The 15,815-nt window shown below is 44.9% G+C and overlaps 1 protein-coding gene across 10 annotated transcripts in view; it reads left to right on the top strand.

Annotated features, from left to right (window-relative positions):
- SYCP1 (synaptonemal complex protein 1) overlaps positions 1-10,599 on the top strand; it is a 142,022-nt gene extending 131,423 nt beyond the window's left edge. For 9 of the 10 annotated variants that reach the window (XM_053250414.1, XM_053250413.1, XM_053250407.1 and 6 more), the window contains 3 exons: positions 7,549-7,692; positions 9,912-9,998; positions 10,086-10,599. In XM_053250414.1, the coding sequence (XP_053106389.1) occupies positions 7,549-7,692; positions 9,912-9,998; positions 10,086-10,229 (375 nt within the window). In that variant the 3' untranslated portion in view covers positions 10,230-10,599. The remainder of the gene's footprint in view (positions 1-7,548; positions 7,693-9,911; positions 9,999-10,085) is intronic. The other variant, XM_053250412.1, reaches the window with a different exon arrangement.
- The last annotated feature ends 5,216 nt before the right edge of the window (positions 10,600-15,815 follow it).

Below are 15,815 nucleotides of genomic sequence, written 5' to 3'. Positions count from 1 at the left end.
TTCGATTCGGATACAAATTGAAACAAGAAAATTCCAAAATGCACACCCCTATCTATAACATGGTGGCAAAGGTATCCCATCCAGTCTCTTTACCCATGCTACCAGCGATACCAAAGGCAGCCCAGTCTGCATGGGAGGTCTTGCAGACATCTACTGCCACTTCACGGAAGTTAGAGGGCCTGTATCGGGTACAAGAGGAAGATAACATCTACCTCATGAAACATCCGATACCGAACTCCTTAATGGTGGAATGTGCCTCTTTGAAGGGTGGACAGCGGCTTTCGACACCCGGTGATAAGGAAGGGAGGAAGTTAGATCTGTTGGGCAAGAAAGTCTATGCCACCTCAAGTTTGGCAATTAAGATAGCCAACTACTCAGCATGCCTAACAAAATATGGGCACCACCTATGGGACATTCTGTTTCAGGACTCCGCCGCTATGACACCCGAGGAGTTTCAAGGCCATTTCAAACAAACATATGAAAAGACCACAGTTGTGACAAGACATTTGCTTAGCACATTTAAGCATGCAGCAGAGACGGAATCTAGAGCGATGACCACGGCAGTAACGCTGCGCCGCCATGCGTGGCTTCACTCAACAAATTTACAGCAGGAAATGCGAGATAGAGTGGAACATTTACCATTTGATGGCAAGGGGCTCTTTGCCGAGACCACGGATTCCACCATGCAATCATGGAAGCAGTCGAAATTCACAGCTAAGACTTTCATGGCTGCAACAGAAAGTGGACAGATGTCACGTAACCGATCATATGGACGACAACAAGGACAATATGCATACAAGCAAGAAAGGAGAAAATACAAGAGGCAGTACAAGCCGTACCAGCGCAACAAACCCTACACTCAGCGTCAGAGGGGACAAAAACAGAACAAAGACCAATCAAAGCAGTCTCTTTGATGGACAGATCCATCCACTCCAACAGTGCACAATGACACAAGCTTTAGTACCCAAGACCAACAACACTGGTCTTGTGCGTGCTGGCATATCCATCAAGCTGACAAGCCATGCTCAAGCATGGCACAATATAACATCAGATCAGTGGGTCTTGAAAATTATAAGGTCTGGCTATGCGATAGAGTTCAAAGCTTTGCCACCTTTTCAAGGAGTCAGATACACCAGACAGATCCAGGTGCTATCAGACAAAATGCAAGTGTTATTGGAGAAGAAAGCTATTGTGCAAGTAGAGTGGATGGACAGGATGCGGGGATTTTATTCCCATTATTTTCAGATCCCTAAGAAGGATGAGGGTATACGAGCAATTATGGATCTGAGGGACCTGAACTGCTATGTAGACACCAGGAAGTTCAGGATGATTACCCTGCAGGGGATTCTACATCTCCTAGTTCAAGAATGGGCAGTGATCCTAGATCTGAAAGATGCGTATTTTCATATAGGGATACATGAGAAACATCAAAGGTTCCTACGGTTCACTGTAGGAGATACAGCATACCAGTATGTAGTTTTGCCATTCGGCCTCTCCACAGCTCCACGAGTATTCACCAAGGTAATGGCAGTAATCGTAGCATTCTTAAGAACAAGGGGGATAGTGGCTTATCTTTATTTGGACAATTGGCTTTTGGTACACAAAGAGAAAGAAGAGTTACTTTTGCAGATCCAGTTTGTGCTCCACCTCCTGGAAGATCTGGGCATCAACGTAAATTTGAAAAAATCCAGATTGCAACCACAACAAAGGGTGAGCTATATAGGTGCGGAGTTGGATATGCGAGAGAAGAGAGCATACCTGCCAGAGGCCGGATACGCGCAGATCAAGAGCATTGTACAGTTGTTCCAAAGGCAACCACGACAGCCAGCAGTGGCAGTGCAGAGACTCATGGGTCTCATGGCATCCTGCAATTCAACAGTTGACAACACACGTTTGCATATGCGGACACTTCAGTTGTGGTATCTTAGCAACTTTCGACCGAATTGCAACAGCCAACAAAAGATACTTACACTTACACTTCCAGTACTGAGGTCTCTAAACTGGTGGACAGTAGCGGCCAACATGCAAATGGGTGTCCCTTTCCAGCCGCTCATCCCTATGTGTACTCTAATGACGGATACCTCCCTATACTGCTGGGGTGCGCATTATCAGCATCATCAAGTGCAGGGACGGTGGTCCATGCACCAGAAAAGAAGACACATAAATTCTCTCAAGCTCCTTGCTGTGTTTTTAGCACTGAAGGCTTTTCAGCCACTGTTGCAAGGGAAAGTGGTACAAATAGACCTAGACAACATCACGGCAATAGCGTAGCTGAACAAACAAGGTGGAACACTGTCACACTCATTAAGTCTATTAAGCCAACAGATCTGGTCCCGGTGCATAGCTCGGACCATAACTCCTACTGCATTACATATCAAGGGGACAGACAATGTTCAAGCGGACATCCTCAGCCGCACGCTGTTGAAGGACCAGCGCCACGAATGGGAATTGAACATGGACTATCTGAGAGCAGTCTTCAACAAGTGGAGTTGGCCGAGTGTAGATCTGTTTGCAACTGCTATCAACAGAAAATGTCGGAGAAATTGCTCACGTGCAGGTCTTGGCAGAGATTCTATGGGAGATGCATTCCAAATCAGATGGAACGAAGACCTGTTTTACCTATTTCCACCACAACTGCTAATAACGCGGGTAGTCTCCCAGATGCTGTGGGATGCCATGAGAGGGATCTTAATCACACCATGGTGGCCAAGAAAGCAATGGTTCCCATTGGTGCTCCAGCTATCGTAGGGAGTTTACCACAAATTTCCAGGGCACCTGGTTGCTGACTCAGAACCGTGGGACAATTCATCACCCCCAACAAGAAACCTTGAAGTTAATGGCGTGGTGCATAGGTTATTAAGAAAGATACTACTGAATAATAGGAAGCACCCCACACGCTTGAATTATAACAGCAAATGGAGAAGATTTAAAATTTATGCTAAAAGCCATGGTTTTCTCCCAAAGAAAGCCACTATCAATCAAGTACTACTATATATGACAACTTTGAAGATGGCAGGATTGGCAAATGCTTCTTTGAAGGTCCTTTTGTCGGCTATCTCTTCAGAACATAAGGGATGGGAGGGCTCTACAGTGTTCTCCCATCCAAAATGCAAGAAATTTGTCAAGGGGTTGAATAATTCATTCCCACCGTTGCGGAAACCACAACAATGGGATCTGACACTGGTACTGCATGTTTTATTGCAACAACCTTTCGAGCCAATGGCCAGGGCTTCCCTGCGGTTAAAGACTTTAAAGACTGTATTTTTAATTGCAATCACCACAGCCAGAAGAGGCAGCAAGCTAGCATCCTTTCAGGTAGATCAGCCGTACACGCAGATTTACCCACACAAGGTTATAATGCGCTTGGACCTGCAGTTTCGGCCAAAGATAACATCTGAGTTTCATATCAATGCAGATATAGTGCTGCCCACCTTTTTTCAGAAGCCGGAGACACAACTAGGAAAGGACATGCACTCTTTGGATGTCCGGTGCACGCTATTTTTCTACTTGGATGCTACCAGACATCTGCGCAAGACCCAAAAACTGTTTGTACTATACAAAGGGAAATCTACGGGCTGTCCGGCTTCCAGGCAGCGCCTAGCCCAATGGATTGTACAGACGATAAGGTTAGCTTATGTGGAGAAAGGCGTAACGCCGCCCACAACAATTACAGAACATGCCACTAGGGCTTATGCATCCTCAGCTGCAAGCCTGGCAGGAATTTCAATGGCAGAGATCTGCAGGACAGCAACATGGTCCTCGAGCCAACCCTTCATAAGACATTATGCAATTGATTTGCGACAAATGAAGGAGGGAGGATTTGGGCGTGGAGTTCTAAAACAAGTCCTGCCATGAACAGCGACCCACCACCGGGGTAGTAGCTGGCTAATCACCCATTGTTATGGATACAACGGATCACAATCCAGATAAACAGGTTGCTTACCTGTAACAGATGATCTGGAGGTGATCCGTTGTATTCATAAAACCCGCCCAAACCTCCCTGCAGTATAGGAGGCAGGACACAAACTCATAAGCATTGTGGGATCGCCGGAAACAGCAACTGGCGGACCACCAGAAACTGAGTATAACGCGCCCCAACTGCAAGGGATAGTAGGAGCACGGTCACGTGCATGGCAGTTGGAGGCGCCACGAGGAGCTAGTTAGTCAGTCGGTGAGGTCACTGCGCAGGCGCAGAACCCATTGTTATGAATACAACGGATCACCTCCAGATCATCTGTTACAGGTAAGCAACCTGTTTGACTGTGCATCACATTGGGCCAGTAACTGGAACCAATGGTGTGGGGGCTGTGGGGCTTACCTGAAACCAAGAAGTGAGCCCCCTTACATCTTCTACATGAAAATTGGTTGCTTTCTGGGCAGCTGCAGCAGTGGTACTTTAAAATATCACCTTTTCCCCTGTAGATTCAGGTAAGGAAGGAAGATCTTGATGTTTCATCCTTTCCCTAGTGCATTACTGGGGAGGAAATGGCCGCCCCCTGTAACCATAGGTAGTGGCCATTTTTTCTCTCCAGCAATGCACCGGAAAAAGGATGAAATGTCATCACATTGCTTCCTTACCTGGAAAAGTAATGCTGCAGCTTCCTGAAAGACAGCCAGTTTCAATTTAGATGTAAGGGGGCCCATTTCTTGGTTTCAAGTAAGCCCCACCACAAACCCACCAATGCATCAAAGCTATCTGATATATATCAGATTGATTTGATGCATTCCTCCACACAATGCAATTATTACTGGAATCAGAGCTCATTCCAATACCAATTATTTCCTGGTGCACAACCCTAATAACTATGCAGTTATTTTATAATAAAACTGTCTTCTAGAATTCCCTAAGAAAATTGTCAGGGCCATTCCGTCATGGTGTGTGTATCCCTTCAGAGAATTATTGATAGATTGATTGTTAAATTTGTATACCGCTTTTCATTAAAACAATCCCAAGGTGGTTTACACAATTTTTTTTAAAAAGACTATAAAAATTACACACAATTAAAATATTAAGCTAAAATATAAAACTAATCTGACTGAAAAGATTTAAAATACAAGCATACAAACTGTACAAAATACAAAGCAGCAACAGTAGAGACAATCATATAAAAACCTGGGTAAAAAGCCAAGATTTAACATGCTTTCTAAAAACTGTGATGGAACGAATAGCCACCAGGAGAGCATTCCAGAGTCTGGCGGCAGCAACAGAGAAGGCCCTGTCCCATGTGCAGGCGATCCCTCAGGTATCCCAGGCCCAAACCATTAAAGGCTTTGTCAAAACCAGCACCATGAATTGGACCCGGAAACAAACTGGTGGCCAGTGCAGCGCTTTCAAAATGAGTGTGATGTGATCCCAGCAGGCAGCTCCAGATAAAATCCTAGCTGTTGCATTTTGCACTACTGCAGTTTCCAGATATTCTTCAAGGGCAACCCCACGTAGAGTGTGTTACAGTAATCCAGCCGTGACATGACTAAGACATGATTAATTGTGGCCAGAGAGCTGGTGCACTAGCTGAAGCCATGCAAAGGCATCCCTGGCCACCGCCTCCACCTGAGCTTCCAAAAGCAGAGCCGGGTCTAGTAATACTCCCAAACTGCGAGTATTACTGTTTGTAATACTCCCAAACTGCGTACTTGCTCCTTCAAGGGGAGTGCAACCCCATCCAGAACTGGTAAAATCTCCTCATCCCAATTGGCTCTCCTACTGACCAACATTACTTCTGTCTTGTCCGGATTCAGTCTCAGTTTATTAGCCCACATCCAACCCAACACGGCCTCCAGCCCCTGATTCAGGACATCCCCCGCCTCCCTAGGATCAGGTGACAAGGAGAGATAGAGCTGAGTGTCATCTGCATATTGCTGACAACTCAGTCCAAGTCCCCAGATGACCTCTCCCAGTGGTTTCATGTAGATGTTAAAGAGCATGGGGGACAAAACGGAACCCTGCGGGACCCAATGGCCCGCAGGCCAATGGCCATGGAGCCGAGCAATAGTCCCAAGGTTCCAAGGCCAATGGCCATGGAGCCAAGCAATAGTCCCCCAGCACCACCTTCTGGACCCTCCCTTCAAGAAAGGATTGGAGCCACTCCAATTCAGTACCTCCAATTCCCATACTCAAGAGATGGTCCAGAAGGTTCAGTGGTATTGAACGCCACTGAGAGGTCCAGCAGAACCAACAGGGATGCACTTCCCCTGTCTAGTTCCTGGTGTAGGTCATCCACTAGAGCGACCAAGGCAGTTTCAGTTCCATATCCGGGGCGTATGCCAGATTGAGAAGGGTCCAGATAATCTATATCATCCAAGACCCTCTGTAGCTGGGATATCACCACACGCTCTATCTCCTTGCCCAAAAAGGGAAGGTTAGAGACAGGTCTATAGTTGTCTGGGTTGGAGGGATCAAGGGAGGGCTTTTTAAATAATGGTCTTACCATCACCTCCTTGGCCTGTTTCACAGCTCTAAACATTTTGCACTTGATCAATACAAGGTGTGTGTGTGTGTGTGTGTGTATACGTGTGTGTTCGCACACACACACATGCAGTGTGCGGTTCCATTTGTAGAATCTGATACTATGTGCATGGCTTTCTTTCCTGGACCCACTTCTCTGCTTCTGAATGAGGATATCTCTTGTGGGTTATTCTTTGCAGGCCAATTTGAGCATTGTGGGGGAGGGTCACTCTCCAGAGAGCCTCACTGTGGTGGAGGCTGACCTCACGGCCTGCTGGCAGGAAGCCCAATATTCCCTCCTCTGGGTTTAGAGCATTTGGGGCAGCAAGTAGTGGCGAGGACCTAAAGGTTCTCAGCACGCTGCTGATGGGCCATTGCAATGGGAATTGAACTATTCCCTTTCCTTTAGGGAGGAGAATGTTCCTGACTCTGGGTCCTAGCGGTTGCATATCTGGTTGGCCAGCTCCAGAGGCAAAAAGTTAGCAAAAAGAAAGGAAGGAGGAGATGTGGGGAAAGGTAATGAGGAAAATGTTTGTGTTGCTTTTCTTTTTTCTTTTGAAGAAACAGTAACTGGAATAAAAAGAGGACCACTGAATAGTGGATATAATGAGGAAAAAGGGAGAAAGTTCAGTAGAAAATGAATAGAATATAGAGAAAAGACTTTACGGGGAGAAAAAGGCTGTCTCTGGAGCTGGAATAGGACTGAAGAACAGGAGGGGTTCTCTTTCCCAGGCTCTTAAAGCTTTGCTAGCAAATTATCATAGACCTGCCTCTGGGTCACATGGGAAGGATAACCCACAAGGGTTGTCCTCAAATCCAGTAGTAAGAATAAACCTTCACAGTAAGGAACCAGTGCTCTTTTTTCCAGCAGTGATATAATGCATAAGGAGCTTCTTATACCAAGTCATACCAGTGGTCCATCTATATCCCCCCAGGACTGTCGGAAGGCATGCATGCAGAGATCTTCATGTGTAGCAGCTTGTATGCAGCATGAGCACAGCATAATTCTGCACATAAGAATTTGTGTGCCAGGCTTCTAGCTTTGTTTTTTAAAGTTTCTATAACAACATTTTTTTAAAAAAAAATGTGTTTATTTCACATAGACATACACTGTGAAAACACCTCCAAAATCAAAATTGCTAGGAGAATGCACTAATCTACTTTCAGAAGAAGGAACAAAGAAAAAGAGAAAAGTTATCTTAGAACTGGATACTCGATCAGATAGCTCCGAGAACAATGACCTTCTGGTAGTCATTTGAAACTAAAGATTATATTCTTAATTCTTTATTTTGTAAATTCTTGACATGTTTGAAAATGTGTTCTGAATATGGGATAGATGTTTACACATATAACACTTCATTTTAAAATAATTTCAATTATTGTTATTATTCCTGGTTTCATAATATGTCTGGGATATGATCAGTTCTTGAGAACATAACTCTCACTTTGGTATATCAGACTAAAGGTCCAACTAGTTCAGATCACATATCTACAGTTGGGGGCAGGCAGCTAGCTTTTGGGAACCTCATTAGTTGGGCATGCTGGAAATTGTCATGAACTGATCTTTGTTCCCAGCATATGATACATTGTTATTCAAATTGGAAAAATAAGTCAGCAGCCCACATAAAATAGTTATTAGCCTTTCTGCCCACACACAACTATGTCGGTCATTTGTGGCCTAAAAGAGAAGAACCAGCTTTTAGAATATTTTCCTATTTGGTTACTTAGAGGCAATTATTCCTCACCATAAGCCAGGAGGCAAATGGCTATTTACAAGAATGTCTTCCTTATTTATTGAGGGCATGTACATGAGCAGCCCTACCCAGCACTGCCCTGCTGGGTAGTCTGAATTTCTTACCTGGGCTTTTACTAAGGTAGAAGGGCACAAGCTCATTCGTCTGCCTCTTTCCCTGGTCATGTGGCTGCTTGGAGTGCCTGCGGCCCAAGCAGCCACGGAGCTGGGTGGCTAGAGCACCCAGCAGCGGGGAAATCTCCCAATGCACTACGCTCCTTGCATGGTACATTGTGGGATTTCTGGAGTCTGGGTTTTGTTTCCCCAGCCTCCAGGGGACCATGCTTCTCTTGGCAGTGTGACTTGTATGGGCATGCAAGTAGCTCAGCCAGAGGAAAGGACAAGATTGTCTGGGGGGAAGGTAGTTGCAATCCTGCCTTCCTCCTCCCAGCCCTCTCTGCCTCAGTTACAGGGTTGTGTGAATAATCTTACTATGTTGAAATGTTTTTGGATTCTCAAATTGGAATTTCTTTGTTAGATGACTAAGGGTCAACACTGAAGATCACTTAATTAAGATTATTTAGAGCCACAGTTATATGCTCAAAGGTATCAAGTGTGCATACTTTTAGATTTTTTTACATTGCATGTTTGTGAACTTAATGTGGATCCCAGTTATGACTTGTGTATTGTACCAACCAGTGGTAGTTATTCCAGATTAAAGTAGAAAAAGCACTTTTGTGTAAGTGGGCCATTCTGTGTGACTTCACTTGTAATAAAGTGAAATATTCCTTTGCATATTTCACAGTGGCTCAGTTCAGATATTACACCAATATATAATGAAAGCAACTTTAAGTTAGCCAGGACTTTAATCAAGCTAAACAAGAAAAAGTAGTTTCACTTCATTCTAGTACCAAAGCCTTAAATATACCAGAAATTACCTTCTATGATCCCTCTCCTTGTCCAATGCACTTGAACTGGCATTCCAAGTGCCTTTTTCATTCATATGAGATTCAGTGCTATTTCCTTTGTTGATACATAAAAAGAATATTGTGTTTATATCAGCAACCACCCCTGTGCAACTCTTGAGTTAGATATAGTCCATTGTTTATATGATTCTTTAATGTTACTCCCAACTTCTCTGAGTAGTGAGAAGTTCCAGGGCCAGTCTTTGGAGAGTGCCTTAGAGACATGTGGTGTCTCTGCAAATTTTGTTTTATTTACAAATATGCCAACATAAGTTAGACTGAAGCAAGCAGACTCTTAAAAGCAGGCAGCAAAGCTGCTAATTCTGCATCAATCCTCAGGCTGCAGCAGTCCAGGTTTCAGCTAGCTTCAGCGAAGAACTCTCAGCTCTCTCTCTTTTATATTTCCTTGTGCAAAATCCAAAACTGCTTCAAACCGTTTCTCTGCTCCTTTCCACTAGCTGGAGTTTGTCATTCACAAACTCTGATGGTTATTACATTCCAAAAGCTAGAGCAAGATTCCCAACTATCAGAACATCTCTTGTAATTCGCTCCCATTGATAAGATGTCAGCCAATAATTTCTGACCATTAGCAAGCGAAGGATGGTTGGACAGCATGAATAACAATATACCTCATTATTACATATTATATAATATGCATTACATTACCTAATTATGTTTTGTTCTCTATATGTTATTTTAAATATAATTAAGTTAGAAGTACTTCAATCATTTTGTGGCCTAATGTAACAAGAAATTATTTCTTTTCAAGAGTTTCTTGTCAGAGGAAGAAATGTTTAAAAAACTGTATAAAGATTGTCCACAAACTCCTTGTCGAAGTGTCATGACACCAAAAAAGGTATCATCTTAGTTTAACTGAAAACCAAATAAACATAACAATGTCCTTTATAACAAAACTAATTGAGGTTTTCAATTTTATATACAGGTTCAGACTTCATCCACTCTGAAAACTCCTGGAGGTTCCGTTAAACTTGCAGCTATAAGAAAGATGCGAGAGGCTGGATGGGCTGCTGTCTCCAAAATGGACAGAAGGCAAAAAATGAAAGAAGCTGGGAAACTCTTTACATAAGCTTAAAACTTAATACAGCTATAGAACTATTTTATTATTACCATATTTGAATTTGACGCTTACCTTTGTTTTATTATGTTACAATAACATTTCTCAAGTTGCCTGTTTTTCTAGTTTTATTAGATAAGAAAATTAAGTGTGAATACAAATGCAAAGAAAATACTAATATTTGTCTGTATAAGTTAAACGAAGGAGGAAAAGCTTAAATGTACAACAGTTATAGTTGTAAACATCACCTAAAATTCCATAGTCATCATCCTCTTTATAAATTTATATAATTTATTTCATAATATAGATGAATGTTTATATGTATTAATGCCTATATAATATTTTCCAGTAATTAATAAAGGACTACCATTGTTTGCTAGAATTTGATTTCTCTTGTCTCCCATCTTTCAATCTTACAAACTGCCAGACTTTGTTTATCCATTCCCTACACTTCAGGGGCTTTATATTTTCCCATGGTTTTTGCAATTACTAATTAGTAGCTTTGATTAGATTTGAAACTAACATTCTATGCTTTCCTTAGTACTGAAACAAGAAGTTCCAGCTACATAACTTTGGAATGGCACTGCCCAGTGCCCACCCAGTGTATGCTAGGTGCAGTGATTTTGCCCCACCCAGCCTTTGATAAAGCATGAGGCTGGTGGGATTATTTAACTGGTTGAGCCGAGCCAGAGAGCCTACAGAACTCTCTCCAGCCCAAACTAGCAGTCAGTGTTTCTGAAGCATTAGAAATGGATGTGTTGCTGATCCTCTTGGCTAAGCAGGAGCAGCAAGACAAGGATAACACTTGCACTGTTTTTCGTTGGTTGGTTTAGTTTTGCTTGATAGGGTGGCAAGGCAGCTGAGGGAAGGTTGAGGTGTCGCCCTGTTGGGATTCCCCTTTCCCAGTTTTAACAATGGGGGCAGCTTTTCTCTTCTGAGATTCCTAAGAGCTTACCTTCCAACAAGTTCCCCAAGGGTTTACCTTCTTCTTCTCTCACTGCTTTAATATGGGCAATAATATTAGTGCCCGCATTGCCATTGTTGTTGCTGCCTTGTGTGGTGGGTGGGGGAAGTTACTTTGTCTGACCAAGAAGGAAAGTAGAAAAGAGAAGGTATTTGCATGATACACACTGAAAGAAGGAGAGATCAGATCATAATAGTGAATTGTGTGTATTGGGGTCACTAATTTGGTAGTGTGTTATTTCTGAGATCTCTGGGCTTCATTTTTATTTATTTAACACATTTTTATACTGCCACATATGGAAGCCCCTGGGGAAAGGCGTGGGGGTTAAGGGCACCCTCCCTGCCCCTTAAAAGGACCCATGCCTCCGAACCAGCTCAAATGCCGGACTTCTGAATCGGTTTGGCACTCCACAAATGGATCACCAAACCGCTTCATGCACATTCCTAAACTTTATTAATCTTTTACTTTACATTGTATCTGTTTTGTTGATGTTGTGAGCCACCCCGAGCAGTAGTGTACTGGAGGGGCAGGGTATAAATATTTTAAATAAATAAATAAGAGCCGAGGTAGAGGAGTAGCCTCGATAGCTTCCCTCTTCCCACCACTTTGGGGTAATGTTGAAAAAAGGTTCATGAACCCCCACCCCGGACCATACCAAACCCGGAGGGGGGTGTTTCAAGGGGGTGCTGGACCAAACTGGTACGACCTGGGTCTGGTTTGGACTCGAACTGGACCAGCCGGTTCCGTGCACACTCCTAGAGCAGACCAGACCAGTGCGTTAAGCACAAGTTAGTTTCAAGGCTAGACATGGAGCTCATCACACACACACTGTCCACACAATGCCACTCTCCATTTCTCACCAGAACACTATCACTAAAGAAAAATAAACCTCAGCTCAAGAAAGAAAAGCACCCAAATTCTGCCTTTGCCATTCTGAAATCCAGCAAAACTAGATAATTATTGCAGCAATAGTACAGCATATTATACTCAGTGCTGAGAAAAGAAAACCACAAAATCAAACCTCCTTCTGATGTATCTTCTTCTTCATGAGAGGCACAGTAAAAGGACTTTCTCTGCCTCTCAGTCCCTTTGAATAAAATTTGAATTTGAAATTCTCTCCTTTTGTGTTCCACCCTCCCCCTCCCTCCCCTCAGCCAATGGGGGCACAATTGCTCATGACAACACTTGATTTGTATGATAACAAGTCAACCAAGAAGAAAGGAGATCACAAGCCATTCAGAAGCCAGGGCCAAAAAACTAATCAGGAAAGGTTTTCTTTCGAAAAACCAATCAAAACGTTCTGCACATCCCTAGTGAGAAGGTTCATTAGCTAGAAAAGGGACATCCCTTTGGCTATCAGCCCTGTCCTCCTGGGCCCTAATATTTCCTTAAATAATTTGCATCGAGTATTGTGCTGAGTCTCTAAGAGCTTGGTGGGAGGTGTAGGCTAAGCCAGGCTAGCTGTGTGTGTGTGTGTGTGTGTGCACGCGCACACACATATACCATGGCAGGTATAATGCAGGTTAGCTGGTGGTTAGGCACAGCTTATTGATGAGCATCCTAAGGCATGCAGTTTGTGCATTAAGGGGAGTTCCAGCCATTCCCTAGCAGCTTCACGGCTCAGGGTAATTGGCCTGGGGCAATGCCTCTTGGCATTGGGGCATCATCAACCTTAAAGGCTGTGTGGCTTGAGTGGGGCGATGCTTCTTGCTGACATTTTTTGTCATGTGACATCAGAAATGTCAGTATCATTTTCTCCATCCTAAATTTAAAATGTTCTATTAGTTTATTATCTATCTATATAATTATCTAAGGCATACCCGTGGCTAACCCCGTGTCTGGCAGCTCTTGCGAAAGTTCACAAGCAGAAGCACCGTGGTGATTGGGAAGTGAGGATTCCATATGCAGATAGGGAAGAGGATCCTGTGATGGTTAAGGTCAATTGGAATGCAACTGTTACTGGTCAGAAGATGTTCTTGATTGTAGAGGAGAGGGATATATATATATCTCCCTCTTCTCTACAATCAAGAACATCTTCCAACCAGTAACCCCTGCTATATATATATATATATATATATATATATATATATATATATATATATATATATATATATATATATCCATATCCCCTCTGTTTCCTCTTGCAGGTCTCTGAAGAGAGGGGTCTTGAGGAAGGAAAGAGCCCCCTTCAGGAAAAAGAGGCTGCTGTTGTGTGAATTAGATGAGTACGCAAGATGAACAAGATCTGTTAACTCAGGGAGAGAGAGAGAGAAAGAAGGGAGGGGAGGAAAGACAGAGGGGAAGAGTGAGTGGAGGAGAGACAGAAAGAGAAAAAGAAGGGAGGGGAAGAGAGAAAAGGAAGGGCGAGGAACAGGCCCGAACCTTCCAGCAGCCTGAGAGGAATGAGCGGCCTTGGCAGCAAAGAAGGGCCCAGTCAACCACTGTTGCTGTTTGAGGCTACTGATGCCATCGGCAGAGGGAGGCATGCAGGCAGGAGATGGGCCCAGGCCTGTCAGCAGCTTGAGGGGAACAAGTGACCATGGTGGTAGCGGCAGTGAGGAAGGACTTGGTCAACCACTGCTGCTGCTCCTGTGGGGAGGAGGAGGATGGAGGTAGGTGAGGGGGATGGAAGAGGAGGAGCAAGAGTGCGACTCAGTTGAAGTTGGAGAGATCTATGAGGTGAGGAGGCCTGTGCTGGGGGTGAGGGGAGCAATCAAGTACTAGTGAGCAGATGCTCTGTGTCGGTTAAGCTAGCTTATAATTAAACTATAAATGTTAGATAATAATCCCTTTGTATTTGTGGTTTTCAGAAATATTATGCCTGTTCACACAACATTTAAGTGTGGGTTAGGGGGCATGGGCTAGAGAGGTCCTACCCAGTAGCAGTATATGATCAGAACCTCTGTTTGGTTCAGCAAACACAAGATTAAGCCAGGTGAGGTGTCCATTGCTGAAACTGGGAGCAGCAAGCATGGGAAGTACTCCAAAGGCCTAGCAGGCCTTCCCAGCATACTTTGCACTGCCAATAAAACTGGAAAGCCTCATGACATCAGCAGCTGCCCTTTGATGGGCCACAGAGGAGCAGCACATGGACCCAGCCCAGCTGAAACTGCTCCAGCTACAGAATGTGTTTTGCAGAGTGGCACATCCATGGATGGCAGCCCCTGTAACCACTAGGGATGTGCATGAACCTGTTCAATGTTCTATTCTTAGAACACCGAACAGGTTAGGAACCCTGCGTTTGAACCGGTTCAAACGTGGGGGCAGGGGTGGCTTTAAGGATGGGGAAGGGTGCACTCCCCCCTGCCATGCTTCCCCCTCCAGCACTCTGCAGATAAATAGTTCCGCGGGGCGGCAGCGTACCTCCCTGCCACCCCATTGCTTCCCTGACTGGAAGTGACTGGAAGTGCCTTGCACGCATGCACGTGTCGCAGGCATGAATGCCACATGTACGCATGATGTGTGCACGCCTGCCTGTGACATGCGCCCACCCACAATGCACTTCTGGTCAGGGAAGCAATGGGGCAGCAGGGAGGTATGCTGTAGGGGTGTACACGGATTTGTCTGGGGCCATGCAAAAGGCCTCCGGACTGGTTCGGAATTCGGCCGGACCGGTGGTTCAGCGGGGGGGGGCGGAATGTGGCTTTAAGGGTGGGGGGGAGTACTTACCCCCCCGCCGCTCTTCCCCCTCCAGCGCTGGACTTTTCTAAAATGTTTTTGGGGCAGCAGAGTTCCTGCCACCCCTGCCCCCATTGTTGTCTTCCAAGTTGAGAAGCAGTAAAAGCTGGCGTCATGCATGTGCTCATCATGGCGCACGTGCGCCTGTCACCATTGTTGGTGTGCCGGCGTGCACCAGCGGCAGCAACAGGCACACGCGCGCCGTAATGGGTGCATGCGTGGCGCCAGCTTTTACTGCTTCTCAACTTGGAAGACAACGACGGGGGCAGGGGCAGCAGGGAGTAACTCTGCTGCCCCAAAAACATTTTAGAAAAGTCCAGTAGCAGAGGGGGAAGAGCGGCAGGGGGGTAAATACTACCCCCCGCCCTTAAAGCCACACTCCCCCCAGTGCCAGACCACGCCTCCGTGGTTCCATGCACATCCCTAGTATGCTGCTGCCCTGTGGGACTATTTATTTGCAGAACACTGGAGGGGGATGTGCGGCAGGGTAGATTCAAGTGCACCCTCCCTCGTACTTAAAGCCACCCCACTCCAATTTGGCTCGAAGGGAGCCGGTTCTGTGCACATCCCTAGTAACCACAGCACTCTGTTGTTACGAGATCTGCTGGAATGGCTGGATAGAAAGGGTAAGTGGATTCACAACACCAGGAAAGCAAGGTATGAGAACTCTCCTCTCCTACCTTGGTTAAGAGCAGGGTACAAACGCTGCATTTCCCTGCTTTGAGCAACCTGAATTGGAGGAAATTTTATAAGCTCACACAGTCATGCAAACCAAGGTAGCCTGCCTTCTATCCTGATTTTGATGACTGTGTGAACAGGCCTAATATTTTTCATTCTGATAGGCAAGTCTGAATAGGGCTATTTTGCAGACACAGTCAGCTTCTGAGTGAAGCTGAGATCAAAAAACCCTGCACCAGCACAGTTTTAACAGTACCAACGATGCATTAGTCTGCATG

Source organism: Hemicordylus capensis, chromosome 4 (assembly GCF_027244095.1).
Source record: "Hemicordylus capensis ecotype Gifberg chromosome 4, rHemCap1.1.pri, whole genome shotgun sequence".
NCBI lineage: Eukaryota > Metazoa > Chordata > Lepidosauria > Squamata > Cordylidae > Hemicordylus > Hemicordylus capensis.
Note: the sequence above shows the minus strand (reverse complement) of the source record. Positions and strands in the feature narration are given on the sequence as shown.